The 20,531-nt window shown below is 47.3% G+C and overlaps 1 protein-coding gene across 1 annotated transcript in view; it reads right to left on the bottom strand.

Moving 5' to 3' along the window:
- Positions 1-1,347: 1,347 nt before the first annotated feature.
- LOC149274593 (transient receptor potential cation channel subfamily M member 2-like) overlaps positions 1,348-20,531 on the bottom strand; it is a 32,573-nt gene continuing 13,389 nt past the window's right edge. The window contains exons 14-30 of the mRNA XM_089505300.1: positions 19,601-19,746; positions 19,142-19,254; positions 18,348-18,552; positions 17,442-17,560; positions 16,804-16,939; positions 16,289-16,460; positions 15,629-15,809; positions 13,820-14,001; positions 13,331-13,463; positions 12,807-12,894; positions 12,511-12,592; positions 10,120-10,277; positions 9,030-9,106; positions 7,618-7,713; positions 3,757-3,970; positions 2,076-2,186; positions 1,348-1,473 (exon numbers count right to left, since the gene is read on the bottom strand). Coding sequence (XP_089361426.1) covers positions 1,348-1,473; positions 2,076-2,186; positions 3,757-3,970; positions 7,618-7,713; positions 9,030-9,106; positions 10,120-10,277; positions 12,511-12,592; positions 12,807-12,894; positions 13,331-13,463; positions 13,820-14,001; positions 15,629-15,809; positions 16,289-16,460; positions 16,804-16,939; positions 17,442-17,560; positions 18,348-18,552; positions 19,142-19,254; positions 19,601-19,746 — 2,339 coding nt within the window. The remainder of the gene's footprint in view (positions 1,474-2,075; positions 2,187-3,756; positions 3,971-7,617; positions 7,714-9,029; positions 9,107-10,119; positions 10,278-12,510; positions 12,593-12,806; positions 12,895-13,330; positions 13,464-13,819; positions 14,002-15,628; positions 15,810-16,288; positions 16,461-16,803; positions 16,940-17,441; positions 17,561-18,347; positions 18,553-19,141; positions 19,255-19,600; positions 19,747-20,531) is intronic.

Genomic DNA, 20,531 nt, shown 5'->3' with positions numbered 1-20,531 from the left:
AGAACGCGTAGGGTGCGTCACCAGGGCTGGGTACGATGGGCTGGGTACGCCAGACGTCCCTCTACTGCGTGAGGTCAGCCACGTGATTGCTGACATCACAGCCTGTGTATTCCTGCTATATGTAGCCCGAGAGCTCCTGACCCTAGCCCACGTACAGACCGCATCCACTGCACCAAAAAGAGCCACATCCCTCTCTCGAGATGGAATACTTCAGGAGCTGTCCGGTTACCCAACCTGTCTTGGTGTTCGTGGAATCTGTACCTTCTTCTCACCGCCTGCTTGAACTGATTCAGCCTGCATCTTCCATGATTTGCTATTAGCCCTGACGCATTTTACTGCCGCATGCGCTTCACCATCTGTCTTTATGACTTTTAAAAGCATTGAAATGCCTTTTTCCTAGGCGCCAAACTGGAGGGGTCTTTGCCCCAGCTAAACAAGCAGTGTTTTTTTTAGACGCTCATTTAGTTGACTGGGAAAGATGGCGGGACGTCCCATGCTCAGCCATTGATGCCCAGTTCACACAAAACGGGGATTGAAGCTGCCTGTTGTTTATCCAGAACAACGGCACATCGGCTTGCTAATGTGGCTGACGAGCGGACGTGGGGCCGGTTCCTGGGCGCCTCCTCGGTGTCCCGCTGCGGGAGGTGAAGCCACTCGCTCCATGTCGGCACGCGCGTGCACACTGTGGCCCACACTACTCAGTGTGCCCGAGCCAGTGGGTTGGAGGGCATGGTGTGCACACTCCTCCCGACACGCACGTCAGGTGGGGACCAGGAGGGCACAGGTACGGATCACACTGCTGGGGCTGTGGAGACTCCTATAAAGCCCCAGAGTACCTGCAGCTCAATGCCAGGTTATTCTGCAGCCCAACTTCCAGAGACCTAGCACTTGCTTCTGCTTTCCTGTTCCTACACTCCTGTTCCCAGTTTTGGACGCCTGGCTTATTGGCCCTCGGCTTATTGTCTGGACCTCTGCTGCCTGCCCCGGACCAACTGTCTGACTACAGATTTTCTTGCTCCCTTTGGACTTGATGCTCTTGGACTTTTATTTGTTTTGTTTGTTGCTCCTTGCTATTGGGTTCCAGACCAACCTATCGGGTGAGGCTGTTTAAAGAAACCATGGGTCTTCCTTTAACTATCTAGTTCCGTGTAAGTTATTATGTTATAGGTTGGTTATTTTTTTTCTAAGTTTCAGACTGTATTTTGGCATTTAACAAAGTTTTTATTCCACAGCTGGAGGGCCACCACACATGGTCCATTAGTTTGAAATCTGTGGCAGAAATAGAATTTCTGATGGTCTCGCCTGTAAGTAATAATAATAAGTCTGCCGAATCCATCTAATGTTGGATCAGTAATGGGCGCCGAGGTGTTCCGCGGTCCGCTGCAGGATCTCCTTTTCATTGGCGTACAGCGGGATTTTACGGTCCAAGAGCTGCCACCGAAGTGAGATCTCAGAGTTTGATTCCTGGAGGTTCTAATGGAGAGAAGATTCCAGACACACTGATATTAATTGTTTGACTGTCTTGTTTTTTTTGTCCCCTGTCATGGTAACCCTTTAGGACTGATGACTCATGGGGGTTTGTTTGAGTTTGGGAGGGGGGGCACTGGTGGATTCCAAGGGGGGGAATCCTTACTTGCCTGCTCAGTCCCCTTTTATGTCTAAGTAACCCTGTGGGGGGGGCACAGGGTCAGCGGGAAACCCCGTCTGGTCTGCTGGAACCAGACTCCCATGAACTAGCTGGCTATATGGGCTCGATGCGCCTTACCGGGAACCGTGGCGATGCTCGCTGACAATTAGAACAGTGCCGCTAAAGACACCCTTTGCCCCACCACGTCGCTCTTTTGATGTTAAATTAAGCTTGTGATGGGCAACACTCAGCGGTGGTTACATTAACGGACCAGGGTTTACCCAGCTGCGGCTATGAAACTCTGGCCCGGCTACTGCGCGGACTGTTCCCGGGGAAGTTTCTGATGCTGCTACTCAGGGTCCAGATCTTGGATCATGTCGCTTTTTGGATCGTAACATCTTCGGACCCTGAGCTCTTATTATTATAAAGCCGCATCTACTATCCATACCTCTTGAAGTCTCTCCATGCTCTCTAGAGTTTCCAGGTGGACATTCACAGCTTGCGTCTCAATCCAGGAATTATCTGTATTCCTTGGGTCATCCAGATAGCCACAAAATACCTGCAGGATCTCACATTAATTATAGGAGAACACAAAGCGGACATTTACTGTATTTTTAAGGGACACTTTTAATGTGAGTCACATTAACTAACTCTGTGCCATCTCCCATATACCTGCTATGAATGCTGGTGACATGTATCACCTGCTCTATGCCTGACACAGACACGTATCAGAGCATCACCTGCCCTATGCCTGTCGGGGACACATGTCACAGCGTCACCTGCCCATGCCTGTCAGGGACACGTATGTGACGGAACCCTCCATCACTGGGGGGCCCTGGAGAGGCCTGACAGACAGCCTCCTCCCTATTGACTATGGGCCCTGAGTTTGTAGAGACTTCTGTGTCCCCCCAGCAGTATCATCTCATCACTGGCTGAGGGGATTATCTCCAGCAGACAGCCAGGATCTGCAACCAGGGAGTGACTGCCATTGTTTTAGCTTAATGTCGGACCCCCCCACCCCATGGTGCACTACTATGTTGTATAAGTCAGTCCCCCCCGATGGTGCACTACTATGTTGTATAAATGAGCCCCCCCCCATGGTGTACTAATATGTTGTATGTCAGTATCCCCCCCCCCAGTTCCTCCACTACAGACATTTACCCCGGCCAAACCTTGGGACTGATTTGGGCCAGTAATAGATAGTGGAGGTTGGGACTAGAGGATTGCATTGGGAGGCGCGACCCGCAAAAAAAAGTTGCGGGCGGTCTTGCGGGTCCCGGTAATTGCGCGCAGTCCCGCATGGCTGCCTTCTCGCTGCTCCCTTACAGTGTCTCCACTCTTGCTCCGCCCAGGAACAAAACGGAGTCACGTGATGCGACGTCACTTCCCGTGACTCCGCCTTGTTTCTGGGTGGAGCAAGAGAAGAGACGCTATGAGGGAGCAACTTGAGGGCAGCCTTGCGGGACTGCGCGGGAAATCTGCAGTTCAGGTAAGGAGGTGGGCCTGATTGGCCACAAATGTGGAGGGATTGGGGACAAATGTGGCGGGAGCGGGCAGGAGTGGAACACCCACGTTGCGGGAGCGGGCGGGATTGGGCAAAAAATCAGCGGGAGCGGGATCAAAAAAAGCAGTCCCGTGCAGGGCTCTAGTTGGGACCCTATTGTATTGTTAATCCCCTTACTGCCCCTGTTGTCTCTTGGTTTGTATCCCAATATCTTGTTTTATGTTAATGTGTGTTTTGCTGGATATATCCAGGCTTGTGTGTGAAAAATGAAGTAGTCTTCATTTTGGTTTTACCCTACACTGAGTCTCGGCTAGTGACTGGGAAACCGGGGAAAGAGTGTGTTGTCCCAGCGGAGTTAGTCGGTCCTGACCCTGGCAGAAGAGTGTAACCCTGGGGGTGGAGGTTGTGTTCCCCGTACTAACCACAGTACCCATCCCGGAGCGTCCTCTAGGTCCCTCCAGTGTCCCAGTAGAGGCCCCTCTTCCTACGTCTACACGTTTCTCAGGTTCGCCGAGTGCCCCCGGCCCGATGAGCAGGGCTCTTTTTCCCTGCAACTGCCCTGGCCTGGCAGCTGCCTCAGACCCAGTCCCTAAGTCCAAGACTAGGGAGCAGATGTCCTAGTTACCCCGGTGAGGGGTATAGCTATGGGTGTAACGGACGAATCAGCTTCCCATACTACTACCGGAGAGGATCCGCGTGCTGCCGAGCCAACAAAGATGGCCGACCGGCGTCCCGTATCCTGCAGCACCACATCAAAGATGGCAGACAAAGTAATCCACGGCCAACCGCACATGCGCGTGCCACACCAAAGATGGCCGACTGCTATGACCTGCGGCAGACTGCGCATGTGCCGCCCACAAATTAAAGGGACAGTATCCAATTTTCTACTTTTACCTGCAATTAGTAGGAGGCGGGGTTTTTCTGTTTGGGGTTATTTAAGGACCATTTAGCTGACTAGTCATTGCCTGTCAAAGAGATTATTTTCCTGTTTCTCTGGGCTCTATATGCGATTCAGTGTTTATCCAGTTCTGACTTCGTCTTGTCTCACGGTTATCCTGTCCTCTCCAATCCTTGGTCCCGGCTTCGCTTCACGGTTGTCCTGCTTGCTCCTGTTCTGACTTCGGCTTCTTCTGTGAGTTATCCAGACTTCTCCAATTCCTGACCTCGGCTACGTTTTTGGACTCTGCACCTGTGTTCTCTCGCCTGCTCTGGTTCGTGCCTAGGTTCTGCACAGTGGATCCTCAGCTTTCGTTCCTGACTGGTCCGTGCCCGTTACAATGTGCCCCTGTCTGAGCTGGGACCGTCCTCCAATTCACGGAGGACTGCTGACTATATTTTTGGGCAACCAGTGCCCCGGCCCAGCCTCTCTGGATGCTTCTGACAAAGAGGGCCCTGAACTAAGGCCTGCACCTTTGAACTTTGTCCACTCCGACAGCCTGCAGCAGACCTGTGTGGATCTGCCTGGTCGGCTGGGCCATTGGTCAAGGGGGAGAACTGTCACAGGGCCAGGTTAACTGTGCCAGGAGTTGTCTGGGTTGTCTGAGGGCAATTTAGGCAAAATATTTTGCTATGTGAAAATCTTTTGGAACTCTTTATTGAAGATTCATGTTAAAGGTAGCCGGGTCATTGAGCACTTTTGTGTCCCGTGTCTGATACCATGACCTGGTAAGATTCTATAATGTGTGTTAAGTAATAACCGGCCCTAGAGACTGAATGGAGCTGCAGCTCCCGACCTTCAAAGGGACAATCATGTAACCCGGCTGGGGCTCTTAATCAGCCAGCACAGCCCTGTCTACCCAGACGGCAGCCTCACTACAGGGTTGGGGGGGATAACAAAGGCGGGGGAAACCCATTGTATCCCTTAATCCCCTAACCTTATCCATTGCCTGTGTCCTCCCCGATCTGATGGGATTTGGGGTTGGGTTCTGTGCGTATTGAGAACATCTGATAAAGGAATATTAATAAAATCACGGCTCTGTATAAGTTCAATGTGTTTTTAAAGTTGTTCTTGTTTTACTACCCGGCTGGTGGTCTGACTGTTCCGTGAATAGCATGAGCTATCCTTATGATGGCGCTGACTGGTGATTCCTCAGCCCTCAAACAGGGGTACCCAGCCTTGGGTATGGTGACCCTGTAACAACGTATCACAGTGTTACCTGCCCTATGCCTGTCAGGGACACGTATCATAGTGTCAGCTCCCCATGCCTGTTAGGGACTCCTGTCACAGACAATGCAAATTGGACTCTTTTTACCTAAAAAAACCTAATCGCTGTCTGTGGCTTACAGTGTAGGGCACAGTCTGATATACGTGATGGCAATATTTACTCCATAGTTTCTAACCTCAGTTCCTCCTCTGAGCAGTGCTAGAAATTCACTTAGATATTCAGTCTTCAAAATGGACCGTAGTTTAGGTGGAATCTTCTCTCCGGGATCCAGGGTGCCCTGCAATGCAGAATAATCCATCATTGTGTAATGCTTCATGTTGCTGAGGTTTGTAGGAAACCTGGGACAATTCCTAAAGGACAATGTGACACTAATAGCTCCTGCAGGTCACGAGTGGGGTGTTCAAGGCTATAATCAGGCTAAAGCAAGCTGTTCAAGGCTATAATCAGGCTGAAGCAGCCAAGTGACACAGGAGACACAACGACCTGTGAAGGCCTGGTGGTGGCCAGGATCCTCATAAAAAACAATGCTTGGAAGGGAAATTTTCCATTACTTAAGTTCCTGACTCTTGGTGTGTGATCACTCAGTGTGTTAGTTTATTCTATTACATGACAGCTTTTGCATCCACACATGCATGTCCCACGATGGCATACACTTCCCCAGCTGTGCACGCACATTTATATTTCACAACTACGGTATATACAGGGTTGCGCAAGTCTTTCCAGAAATCCAAACATTGACTTATTGGATCCTCACCCCAGGCAGAGCCCACAGCTCGTTATTTTTGTGTTTTACAACCAGAACATCCAGCATCTTCCGGGACATCATCCTTGGAGAAAAGTCCATAAAGTTTAAACTCCAGCTGTGAGGAGGAAATATAGATAAATAAGATTATTGCCGGTGTCATCCGCATATAGACACTGTAGAAGCCCATTGACCATAAATTGGGATTATTATCAATTGGAACTTTTTCTATTCCACCAAGTCAACCAGACGGAATCTAATAATCACATCAACACACAGACGTGGTCATTTCCACAATGTCTTCTACAACCAGACTTACAATGATGTTCACTGAGTCATCTACACATGAGTAATCCATCAAAGCCTCACAGTGTCCCACCGACCAAAGGTTGGACCTCAGAGTTTCATCGAAGCATATGTGATTGTAAATCACACACAGACCTTGTGCATCATAAGAGTTACATTTGGGGTTCAGTGTTGAACCTGATGGACTTGTGTCCTTTTTCAACGTTACCGTGTTACTACAGTACACTCACCGGGTCAGCACCGGGTGCAGTGAATGGTTTGGGCCAAACCAACGAAGGCTTCCAACCCCTGTCAAGCCGGTGCGACCCATTGGGTTCCTGAGACAGAAACATCAAAATTATTTTTTCCAATTAATTAGTAGACAGTGACAGTGGCCCTTCGCAGCTTCGCATGAGTAATAATATTTATCAAAACCTCTTAATATTTATCAAAACCTCTCAAAACCTCATGCTTTTTATTTTGGTTGTTGAATGGAGATAAACCAAAGTAAGGGACGAATTAGGGATTTCAGTCGGACTGGATTGGGGCGCAGAAGAGAGAGAGGGGATGGGATAGAGACATTTAAATAATAAAGGGATTTAACAAATGACAGGGAGCAAATCTTTTTCCAAGGAGCAGAAAACTTACAACAAGCGACTGGAATCTATCACTATAGGGTCAGATGCTGCGATGGAATGGAAGGAAGTTTTTCCTTACTGAAAGGTTGGCAGATAAATGGAACAGCCTCCCAGCAGAAGGAGTGTATTAACAGGGACTAATCCAGTGAGGTAACATCCATGGGATAGGATAAGAAGAGACCAGCTCAAGGTAAGAGCGAGTCTGTTAGTGGGGGTTGGAGGGGCTTTTGACTTTACCTGCCTCATGGGCCAGAAGGTGCCAGCTCAATGTCATCTTATTTGATTTATATAGAAGGGGGAGGGTCAAGTAATTAAGTCAGGCTCAAAATTATAGCCCTACTGTCGGAGGCACCAATGAAAACCTGCCCCCCCCCTCCCGATGCTAATAACCCCAGGCTCATCCCTGCTGAGTCACAAAAAATTGACCTAATTTAACGGAACGGTATCAGATCCAATGTGTTTCTGCCGATGGGGCATTAAATACGTGCGGCCAGCAGGGCCTGAGACCTTCACTGGTGATTAAGCTAAAAAAAAACATTGGAACATCTACTGAGTAATTTTATCCCCAGAAACCATTTAACCGCCACTCATCGGAGGCAGATTTAAGCGTTGAGATGTCTTATGACGTGATGTCCATGTGTGGAGGAAACACTCACAGAGGAAGCCCATCCTTTACGACGTATATTCCACACGAGCTGCGGAAATCGTATATACCGTCCATCGCGTTGTACTTGCGGTTCTTCTGAGACATCCTAAACGAGAGGCCCAGAGACAGTTATTCATGAGAACTGCACCCAGGAGACATTTTATGTTGAAAGAGAGGAGGCGACACATAAAATGGATTTAAACAGACATTTCCTCCAAAACGTGATATTATAATCCACTGATTTATAACTATTTCAGGCAAAAGGCCCCGTCCCGAAGAACCCAATACGGCATTCGCAAACAGCCGGTGTGCACAACTCCGCAACAGGACCTCAGAAAGGCTAAGGACCCCCCATTGGAGTTTACAACGTACAACCGCAATACAAAATCAGTACACTCAACACACAACCGAAAAGGAAAATGGGTGAAAGGAAGCGTAAACTACAACTTTACTACGGGAAGCTGCGAACGTTCCTCATAGATTCCTCTAGATTGTAAGCTTGTGAGCAGGGCTCTCTCCACCAAATGTATCGGTTTGTCTTAGTCTGTCAATTCTTGTCTTGTCATATGCCTTGAATTTATGTATTGTATTAAGCGCTGCGTAAACTGTTGGCGCTATATAAATAAAGGATAATAATAATAATAAAAACTACAAAAACACCAATTTCTGCTGAAAAAGGGCGGACATGAAACAGAACCTCCAACCAAAGAGGATCACAACTGTGTTGTTATCTTCCCAACATACAAACCAAGCAGAGAGTCCAAGGGACTGCCATTCTGCCCCACAAAAGACATGGACAAAATAGAGCTCTGCAGGGACATGGAAAAATGTTCCACGACACCAAAAGAGAGCGCTCTTCACACTAACAGCACATCGATACAGGAATGTCACCTCGATTCACAATCTCTGGATCTCGCTGTGACTGTCTGTATCTTACTGTATAAATATATGAGCAATTTCTGCTTCAAATGTATGATATGCCTGAAGAAGACACCTACATAGTCCCGAAAGCTTGCAGTCCATTATACGTCATCTTTAGCAAACATTAGGCCTATGAAACAGCCCGGGCTCCCGAGAAATTAAGTCTAGACAAATAGTTAGGGTCCTTGACCCAGCTGCCGTGGTAGTCCATGCTTTTTCACGAGTTTCTTTGTGAATTTAGATGATAGTCATACAGTAGAGCCATAAGCGGTGATGAATATTCAGACAACAGGGTGTAGATTCACATCTGATGAGGCTGATGAGTAGAATATCCATGTTTCTCCGGATAAAAGCCTCTGCACTCCTCTTGCTCACTAAATGCCGATATGGCGATATACATTGTGTCGGTCGCACGCACGGGTGAATAACTCATTATTGGAGAATGCCCAGAAAGCCGGTCCTGTTGGGTTGAGGTAAAATGGTGAATGTTTGGACACTTACTCATAGTTGGGGTCATAAGACCCCCGGTCATTTCTGATTGCAATGTATAAGGGAGGATCGTAGCCGGGGAACTCCACCTGTAGAGGACACAAGACCACATTATTCACTATCTGTACCTATCCTGTCCACGGAAAACACCATCCATTGGTGTGACTGTCCAAACCCAACACATTCATCGTGGAGAAGAATATATGAGAAATGCTTACAGGTCTAATGCCGCTGCCATCCGGCACAACCAGTCCTTTTACACTAAAACACACCATATTATTATTTATAAATTAAAAAAAGATTCTCAGATTAGGAAATGTGTTTACTGTTTAGAAAAGACGTGGCGATGAAAGCATTCTCGGGGCCGCCTGGCGCTAGCGCTTGCAGATATACAAATAACAAATTTCACTGAAAATGTTGATTGAATGGAGAACCACTTGGAAAACAGGAAGGTTTTTATTGTTTTTTTATTATTCTTTTTCCTGTCTTTATTTCTCGTAGAATGACTCTTGCTGTATATATTTTTGTGGGCCAGTTTTGCAATCCGCTGTTAGGGCTGCAGTTTGAATTTTGGTGCGACGGGCAAAGAAAGGCATACAAGGTCTTTCCAAACTGAAGACAAGTAAATTCATTGGTTTTTGTTTATTTGTATTTTATTTCCCCATTTTCTAAAAATTCCTAAAAATGATTGTTTACGTGAATGGCAGGGATTTGAAAAGGAAGCGTTACTTGTACTTGGTGTGTCTGCATTCACTAAACGAGAGAGAGAGACATTGGGGGTTAAACAGAGACAGGGAAAGCACTGAAACTACTTACCTGTGTGTAAAAAAGCGGGGGTCCTTTAGGGGTTAAAGAGAGAAAGGAAGGAAGAACAGAAAAAATGGGAGAGTGAGAAAGGGGATGCAGAGGTCTTTCTAGTTATACGAGTCCTCACGCTTTCTCACAGCCATCGTGACCCATTATCTCATTACATTTCTCCCTGAAAAGGTCATTTTCCAGCAATGCATGAAATAAATAAATGCACGTAAAGTGACCGACGGGTTTGTGTACAGAAATATGTCTCTGGGTTCGCTAACTGCACTCCAGCTGGCCACTCACTCACCTCCCACGGGACCATCTCGTCCGGCACTGGGTAACGTGAGACCTTAGAGAGAGGGTACTGCATGATCCTGGCGTTCACGTGGTACAATGAAGCCCTCTCCCCTAGCGATTCTGCCCCTAGAACAGCTTTATCCTCGTTCTCCAGCGAACTGTTGTGAACTGTGGGGGATAGTTTACAGAAATAGCAGGGAAATGTAAGAGTTAACCCACTTCACGTTCTCCTACACCTCCCCACACAATCCGAATATCGTAATCTCTTCTCACCCCACACAATCCAAACATTTTAGTCCTCTCCGACCCCACACTATCTGAATATCAACAGTCCTTTCCCACCTCACAACATCCAAACGTAATAGTCCTTTCCCACCCAACACGAACCAAATATCATAATCCCTTCCCTCCCCACACAATCCAAACATTTTATTCCTCTCCCACCCCACACTATCTGAATATCCTAATCCCTTCCCATCCCAGACCATCAGAAGAGCGTAATCCTCCATTCTCCTTCCCACTTCATACCATCCAGACCTCATTCTCCTATCCCATCCCACACCATCTGAACAGCATAGTCCTTTCCCACACCATCAAAATACTTCCTCGCACCATTAGAACACCATAATCCCCCCAACCCCATCCAAATATCACAGCCCTTTCCCACCCCACACCATCTCAATATCATCAGACCTTTTCCACCCCACAACATCCAAACGTCATAGTCCCCTCCCACCCCACACAATCTGAACATCATAGTTCTTTCCTACCCCACACCAACTAAATATCTTAATCCTTTCCCACCCTACATAATCCTGACCTCATTCTCCAATCCCACCCAAAACAATCCTGCCCCATTCTCCTCTCCCACCCCACACCATCAGAATATCAAAATGCTTTCCCACACCATATTCCCTACAACCCCACCCAAACATCATGGCCCTTTCCCACCCACACCAACCGTATATCATAATCCTTTCCCACCCCACACAAACCTGGCCTCATTCTCCTCTCTCACCCCACACCATCAGAACACCATGCCCCCCCCACCCCATCCGAACATCATAGTACTTTCCCACCCCACACAGTCCTGAACTAATTCTCCTCTCTCACTCCAGACCATTAGAACACCATGGCCCCCCCCTACCCCATCCGAACATCATAGTACTTTCCCACCCCACACAATCCTGAACTCATTCTCCTCTCTCACCCCACACCATCAGAATACCATGCCCCCCCACCCCATCCGAACATCATAGTACTTTCCCACCCCACACAATCCTGACCTCATTCTCCTATGTTACCCCACACAATCTGTACACCATAGTCCTTTCCCACCCCACACCATCAGAATATAATAATCCTTTCCCACCCTACACCATCAGAATATCATAATCCTTTTTTCCACACCATCCTATCTCACTAAACACCATCCAGACCTCATTCTCCTTCCCACTTCATACTATCCAGACCTCATTCTCCTTCCCACTTCATACTATCCAGACCTCATTCTCCTTCCTACTTCATACTATCCAGACCTCATTCTCCCTCCCACTTCATACTATCCAGACCTCATTCTCATTCCCACTTCATACTCTCCAGACCTCATTCTCCGCCCCACTTCATACTATCCAGACCTCATTCTCCTTCCCACTTCATACTATCCAGACCTCATTCTCCTTCCCACTTCATACCATCCAGACCTCATTCTCCTTCCCACTTCATACCATCCAGAGCTCATTCTCCTTCCCACTTCATACTATCCAGACCTCATTCTCCTTCCCACTTCATACCATCCAGACCTCATTCTCCTTCCCACTTCATACCATCCAGACCTCATTCTCCTTCCCACTTCATACTATGCAGACCTGATTCTCCTTGCCACTTCATACTATCCAGACCTCATTCTCCTTCCCACGTCATACTATCCAGACCTCATTCCCCTTCCCACGTCATACTCTCCAGACCTCATTCTCCTTCCCACGTCATACTCTCCTGACCTCATTCTCCTTCCCACTTCATACTCTCCAGACCTCATTCTCCTTCCCACTTCATACTATCCAGACCTCATTCTCCTTCCCACTTCATACTCTCCAGACCTCATTCTCCTTCCCACTTCATACCATCCAGACCTCATTCTCCTTCCCACTTCATACTATCCAGACCTCATTCTTCAAACTATCCAGACCTCATTCTCCTTAGTCTTTTCCCACTAAAAACATCTAGAGCTCCTACCTCATATCATCCTGACCTCATTCTCTGTCCCACCACATCCTATCAAGACCTCATCACATCCATGTCTCCATCTCCTATCCCTCATCATGCATTCTCCTGTCACACATCAAAATATTTAGATGTATTTTTATGAACACATTTATACAGCTGCCCTCACCCCACTCACCCAATATTCGTGTTTTGCTGCTGAAACCCTTTTCTGTTAAAGCTGAAATAATCCATTTGAGATAATGAGAGGATTGCGCCACCTGAGAAAAACAATAGATTTCCGACTAAACAATTAATTAAGTATAATTAATACAGTAATTATATTAATGAACAACAGGCATGGCCGTGGCCTCTCACAAACAATGAAAATGAATCAAATGGAGAGAAACTTTTTTTCATTTGATTTTCAGATTTTTTAGTAGGAATCACTTTTGCATTTATGCCAGTTTAGTGCTGACTGTGTATAAACGTTACCTGCTCCTCCAGCACAGACAACCTTCCCTCCAACTGGTGTCCCGCACTCCCCCTCTCAATCTTTAGCAGGCGCAGAACCGCAGACACACTGAGGGGTGACAAGGAAACAATGGGGTCTAAAATACATTTACAGGACGTGATTTCCTTTCTCTGTCTCTCAGTTTCTAATAACATTTTTCTGGGAAATCTCACCCCGGGTCCCCAGAAATAACTGTATATAAGGCTCTGGAGCCACTGATATAAGGCTCTTTCTGGAACCTTGCATACAATGCCGTATGTGGAGCCCTCAATAGAATACTGTGTTTGGAATTCTGAATATAGACCTGGTCACAATACTAGAGCTCTGGATATAAGGCTCTATCTGGAGCTCTGGATATAAGGCTCTTCTTGGAGCTCTGGATATAAGGCCCTGCATATGTTGCTGTGATGATGTCCTGGCTATAGAGCTCTTACTGCTAAATGGACAGATCTCAGTGTAAATGTGGAGACTAAAGGCTCCTCTCTCGCCATTTGAAGTTTGTTACCTTTCCGCCGTGTCCTTCACAAGGTATTCCTGGCTTTGTTTGTTTAGCTGCTGCTGGCTTTCTTCATAATTATCACGCATGTAGGACTCCCAGGATAGCAGAGAGGCCTCAGCAGTCTCATCCAGCACCCATCCTGCGTGGAGAAGGAGGAGGGGAGGTGTATGTGCAACCTGTAACTTTTTCACCTACATTATTTTAATGTACCAAGGAACCAGAATTTACAGGTACCGAGGAATCAAAATGGCGGCTTTGCTTAGGTAGCCTAGACTTGCGTGTAGACTATTTTGCGAGTACATGCGACTGCGATAAATGTTGTGAGCTACAGGCGAGGTCATGTGAGTGGGATGAAAACCTGTCCTCATCTGCAATTCTTATAACCAAGTGTTAAAAATAATACCCCCTACAATATATTTCTTAAAATCTTGCATTTGCAGGTTAGGGTAGATGTACGGAGAAGTATAACCCCTGACCCAGCCAAGCTCCACTCACTTAGGACTTTGTGACTTCTCGTGGGGTGTTTGCAGAGGACATATTTACAGAGAATGTAGAAGTGACTGAAGAGGATGAAGGGCGGTGGTGCTGCTGGGCGCTCGTTATATTCCTTTATCAGTCCGAACCGGTAAAACTTCCACACTTGGTCTGTGTGAGACTCCACATCTCCAAATGTGTAACTGTGAGACAGAGATACGTTAATCAGAGAGGGACACGGGGCAGGGAGTCACTGAAACCGGTTTCATGGGACCTGATTCCTTGGGGAAAACACCGAAGTCTAAGGAATCTCAGGTGAAGGCAACTCATTCCCATAACTCTCAATTCCACTTGTTGGTCTGAGTCGTCCTCCTTCTGTGTTTAGGGAGCATCAAATCAAACTCTGGACCAACAATTCCAACCTACCTCCAGCCCTGCACCTTCACAAAAAACTGCCCCCCCCCTCCAATCTCAAATCAGTTCACTACAAAAAACGTGTTGCTGTTCTTGATCAATTAATCTATAACCTCCTTGCAGTCACTGAAACGTGGTTAATATCCTCCAACACTACGTCTCCTGCTGCTATCTCTAACGGTCGTCTTCACCGCAGCCACACACCTAGACCTGGAAGAGAGGGGGTGTTGGAATTCTCCTCTCCACCCGCTGCACCTTTCAATGTCTGCCACAAATTCCTTCTCTGTCCGTCTTATCTTTTGAAGTACACTCTGTCCGTCTCTTCTCACCAATTGCCATGCTTGTTGCTGAGACCTACCAGTCTCCTGGTCTTGCTTGCCAATTCTTTGATCCTTTTTTCCCTGCCTCTCACTTCTTTTCCGATTGATCACCCATCCTCACCTGCTGATTCTAACCGCTCTACCATCTCTCGACCTCGATGAATTGCATCATGGACGGCGTCCCATTACCTAAAGCTCAACATCTCCAAGAGCCCTCAACAACTCCACCCCCCCCATATCTCTACCCTCTTATCCAAGTAGCCCCCCAACCGCCCTCTCCATTCCTCTCACGACCTGCTTCTCTCTCCTACCGTCATCCCCTCTTCCCAACCCCGTATTCATGATTTGACCATGCTGCACCCCTTCTCTTCCCTGTTCCGTCAGACTGTCTCCTTCATATGTGACTTTCAAAACCTTTCCTCCAAACACTCTCAGCCAGAATCCTAATCAAGCCATCTGAACGAACAACCTCTACAGATCATCCTGACCGACCAATTCATCCCCTTCCGAGCCGTCCTCTCCTACTGCGTCACTTTCACTCAACCACCGAGAGCCCATCTAGAGTATCAGGACCCCCTCTCCAGAAGCTTATTGACATTCTAGAGAGCTCGGCGGAGGGCGACTAAAACGGGGAACGGTTTGTAGGAGAAAAACGTTCAGGAAAGACTGAGGGATCTCAATATGTCTGGCTTGGAGAGAGAGGAGGTGGGGGAGAGAAGAGAGGGACATTTTAGTACATAAAGGGATTTGTGTACAACCAGACACCAGCAACACTAGAGGGTCAGAGGCTGAGATTGAATGGAAGGAAGTTTTACTTTACTGAGAGGGTGGTAGATGCGCGGAACAGCCTCCCAGCAGAAGTGGTAGAGGGTAATAGAGTGAGGGGATTTAAACATGCATGGGATAGACATACGGCTCCTGAATCTAAGACGCGACCAACGACTGATTAAGGTTTGAGTCTTTACAGCAGGAGAAACGAGAGACTAGACGGGGGCCGAATGCATCAGAACACTGCAACATCATTTGGAAAGAAATGAATGTACACTTATTTATCCCCCCTGCTGTCAGATCCTCATGGGGTAGGTGGTCCACCTACCTGAACATTGCTATGAGCAGATTGAGTAAGAGGATGTTTGCGAGCAGGAGGTAAAGACACATTAAGATTATGGTCAGCCATTCGGGAAACAACGCATTCCCGGCTCCATCATTTAAAACGCATTTGGGCAGCATGGAGTTTGTAGCATTTTCAGTGCATTTGCTTGGATCAAAGTTCAACCCTGAATAGAAAGGATATGAAAGGGTTAACAGGTTGATCCAATGTAGTCCATGAGACCGGATACTCGCGTCGTCTTCTATGGAATGAAAATTAAGGGGGAAAACAATGCTGGATCAGCTGGGGTTGGATCCAGGTTCCGGTTCCTTTCCTGTTGGACCCGAAACCTGTGCCGTTACTTTGTAATAACCGCAGTCATGGCAGTGGTTAAATTGCTGATCGTTTAATAGATTGTCAGCTCCTGTACCGGTCTGCCAGAATGTGTGGTAATCTTATTTTCCGTTTCATTAATCATTTTGTATTCTTCTGGCAATATATAAATAGACATTAAAGAATAAAATGTATGGATTTTCCAAGAGAGGTTAACCTTTCCTTTGCTGCAGCCTGGGTGGCTTCTCCTGTAAGAAGGGCTGAGGACGAGCCTGTTTAATGAGACGCCCTGTACAATGTAAACTTAAATCAGTGAGATGCATGAAGACTCACCATCCACATCAGTAGCGATTTGCCCAAAGAGGGTAAGGTAGGGCTCATAGATGACGTTCCTGAAGATCCAATACAACCTGGGCTCGTTTGTTACAAGAATGGACTGCTTGGCCACGCCGTATGATATGATCCAGATGGCCAAAAGGAAGAGGAAGAAGAAGATGTCCTTCACCTGGAGATCAGACACATGAGAGCCTAAACCTTCACAGAAAGCATGGCTGATAATGCGAGGCTATCCCTATCGGGCGCCTGGGCTAGAATAAACTCAGTGGCTTTCTATGGAATTAGTACTCATCATGACAACTTTAGCCACAATAGCAGCAAATCCCACATTAAAACCGCAAAAGGAACATGCATCGCACAGAACTTCCATTAAATAGTTATTGAAACAATGTAACACTTACTACATAAGGACAAAAGAGTCAGTCGACTTCTTTAATTACAATAGAGGAAGCGTGGAGGGAGGAAAGGCCCTGTACAGGAAATCCTTGCCTCATGGGGTAGGGTGACCTTACCATGCGACGGAGAATGATGATCTTAGGTCCCAAAACTTTGCTGACCGTGAAGATGTGCATGAGGCGAACGCAGAAGATCATAAAGTCCAGGGACAGGAACACACGGCCCAGATACACGGTGTCTGTGCCAACCAACCTACATCATACAAAAGGCCAGGTTACATACCCCAAATGTCAGAATGCCAGCAGCCTCTATTACCATCCAGGCTACCCCTTGCCCCCATCCTGCTCCCACTCTTAGCTGCCATCAGACATAATTTGATTGTTTTTTGGAGTCATTAAATGACGTCATATTCCGGCGCTCAGCATGAAACGCCGGCCACCGCAAGGAAGACACTGAAGACAGAAGCCTCGCGGAGGAGAGTGAGCAGCGCCGAGCGGTTGCTCAAAACTTGAGCGACCTCTTGGTGCCCCTCTCTCTCCTCCACGTCTAGCACTTCCTCTGGGCTGCAAAAAAAAACAGGCTTTTCGATTGGGGGGGCACATGGTGGGGCACAGCATGATGTAGGGGGGGCATGGCCCCCTCTGCCCCCCCCCCTGCCGTCGCCACTGGCCTGCAAGCAACTCTTATAGTGATGAATTAGCCACTTTTTAGTTAACAGACCCCATTGCCAGCAAGCAGCCCCCATATGCTTCACCTGCAGATCAGTCCGACTGCAAACAGGCCGAGCGCCAGCGTGTCAACCTGATTCCAGAACTCGCTGATATATTGGATGGACTTTGTGATGAAACCAAGTTGGTCGGGGTCATAGAACAACTAAGAAAGAAGGAGACATACAGAAAGACAGGTTGCGGGTCAGCCATTGCATTTACCACCTCCTCACCAGCCTCCCAGAACTCAGATTTGGATCGCCTGGCATCCGAAGACCATTGAAAAGACGCAAGATGGAAGTGTAGTCCGACACCGAGCCAGAGAAAACGTTAGAGGGAACTGCTCACCTTTACTAATTAAATTATTCATGGAGGTAGGGAGAGGTGACATGATGGTGGGGGTTACGAGGAACATGGATGAGGGGGGGTGACGGAATACATGGAGGTAGGGAGAGGTGACATGGTGGTGGGGGTTACGAGGAACATGGATGAGGGGGGTGACGGAGTACATGGAGGTAGGGAGAGGTGACATGGTGGTGGGGGTTACGAGGAACATGGATGAGGGGGGTGACGGAGTACATGGAGGTAGGGAGAGGTGACATGGTGGTGGGGGTTGACAGAGAACATGGTGGTTGGGGCTGATGGTGAGCTTTGAATATTATATGGGTTGTGAGATGTTTAGACTGACGGAGGTGAAGCAATACATAGGCCCTGGCGTGGTACATGCCGGCACATTCCTGCGGATGGCCTACATTTTGGTCCTGCTTTTCCCGTGATCATTTCTTACACCGCAGATAATGACTTTTCATCATCCTCAGCTCATTTGGCAAATTCTGTGTTTGTGTACTAAGGTTTTATTAAACTTAATGTCTCAGTTCATCTGTTAACCCAACATTAACTTGTGTCTTCCAGAAATGACAAACAATACCCCTCAGGTGTCATTCCGGAAATACCTGTCGAAGTTCCTCACTCAAGATGGACAAAACCCACGCGTACAAGAGGTATTCTCTCCATGATGGATATGTCTGGAAATCAATCATCAGGACGTAAGCAAAGAGCCACAGGAACCCAACGTAAGAGACGACGTTATAATAAAATTTCACAACGGGGGCATTGAAGAAAACCAGGAACTTCCAGAAACAGCTGTATGGCCGAGGGCTGAAGGAGAGAAGACATGAGGGTGAAGCACTCAGCAGGTGGTCATTACGATGATCAGGGTACAATGTCTGCCCAATTATTGTAATCTGTAGTGATGCCACAGGGAGATGGTGATGCTGCAGATAACTTGGTGGTTTATTGTAATGAATCACATGTTGTAGCATTAGTCCAGATAAGGGTGAGGTGGTGTCTCATGATAACAATAGTGGACTGTGGCTTCATGAAGGCAAGAGGACAGATAATGATAATATTGAGGTTTTATAACATACAGACAGATTTTGGGCTCAGAGGTCGGGGTGAAATGATGTCATTCTCTCCTGAGGATGTTCAGGGATGCTGGTACTCATGATTAAAAAGCCTTCTCACCCTCTGATCGCCGGCGTCCTGGGAATTCCTTGGGCCCTGTGCTGGCTTTTAATGCTACTCTGTGTCCGTTGGCCGAAACCATTCATGCTGTTTTTAAATAGTGACTGAGGAGTCCGGGAGTCCATCCTAAAACAAGTGTTAAAATAAGGCAACCGATATGTTACAAAGTGAAGAAGGAGCACAGAATTGGGTATTTTTCACGTAAACTGAAGTGCTGACAGACCTGTACGTGATGAGACCGCTATAGATGAGAGGGAAGAAGAGCATGCACAGAATGATCTGTATGAAACCATTTTCCACCGACAGTTTTCCCCACCACGTCTTGGTGAGGAACATCTAAAGACACAAACAAAGGTCCATCAAAGACTGACCTGTATACAGACATTCTCCACAGACAAATCCAGGGACATCAACAGAATTTTGTCAAAGAAACAGACATTTTATGAAAACATCCTGCGTTCCCTTAATTATACATTTAGAAGTGGGGCCAAATCCATCCAGAGGACCAGCTCTCCCTTCCCAGAGCCTCGGCCATAACTCCAGGAGGGTCCCCGCACCCTAAATATACAGTCATGTGAAAAAGAAATTCTCTTTGAATTTTGTGGTTTTACATATCAGGACATAATATCAATCATCTGTTCTTTAGCAGGTCTAAAGGTGGGGAGGACATGTCTTTACACACCTGAACTCCTCCTTGAGACATGAAGAGCCGACCTTGTGACTCTTGGGCGAGCTCTAAGGATGTTGTTTTACCCCATTTGGGAGAAACGTGGATCAGAAGGAGCTCTGCGCGTCTTTCATCATTACGATAACACTCAGAAAACACCCCTGTTAATTGGGAGACAGGATCAGACAAGAGAGGAATTGTTCGTGCGACTGTAAGAAATGTGTTAACGCTTCATTCATTTAAAGCTGCCATTGCATCTACTTGAATCTAACACTTTTGTAACTAAAGGCAGCGTTATAAGCATCATTCCGAGTATTGTTGCCCTGTGGCGTCACAACCTGGGTGCAGGGGGTGCGGACCGCACCCGGGTGACACCTTACAGGGGGTGACACCACACCAGGCAGGGAACTCTATGTAGTCTACTTCCCTTTTCTCTTTTTTCGTCCTTTTGGTTCTTTTGCATTATACCGGCACATCCACCAGGGGGCACCGGTATAAAGTAGTTAGATGCTGAAATAAAGAATGCCGGTTGCCTGTGTATAAGGGAAGTAGGGGGTAAGTATTGGGGTGTGTATTAGGTAAGTAGGGGGTTGGGGAAAAGGGGGGCACATGGTGGGTTCCCAGAGGCGGTTGCGGTGCCCGGGGCCTGATATTGGGACAGAGAAACCCTAGTGACACCACTGTTGTTGCCCCCTATTAACCAAGAGAGGATGATAAATTCCCCCCCCCCCCTGAATGCCCACCATGTTTGCTCTGGTGGTAATAAAATAGCCTTAGAGCCCATCTATACCCCTTTTGTATTCATATGCTTTGTTATATGAAAACACCCTATGTGCGGCACAGAGTCTCATGCCTCCTCTTCATCCAAATCTTGTGGCCAGTGGGATAAGGGGGAATGGTTAAAAATAATATTGTCCTTTCAGATGTAGGGGTTTATGTGTCATTC

The sequence above is a fragment of the Sceloporus occidentalis genome, unplaced genomic scaffold, assembly GCF_023333645.1.
Source record: "Sceloporus occidentalis isolate IW3139 unplaced genomic scaffold, rSceOcc1.0.p SCAF_322, whole genome shotgun sequence".
Lineage (NCBI taxonomy): Eukaryota > Metazoa > Chordata > Lepidosauria > Squamata > Phrynosomatidae > Sceloporus > Sceloporus occidentalis.
Note: the sequence above shows the minus strand (reverse complement) of the source record. Positions and strands in the feature narration are given on the sequence as shown.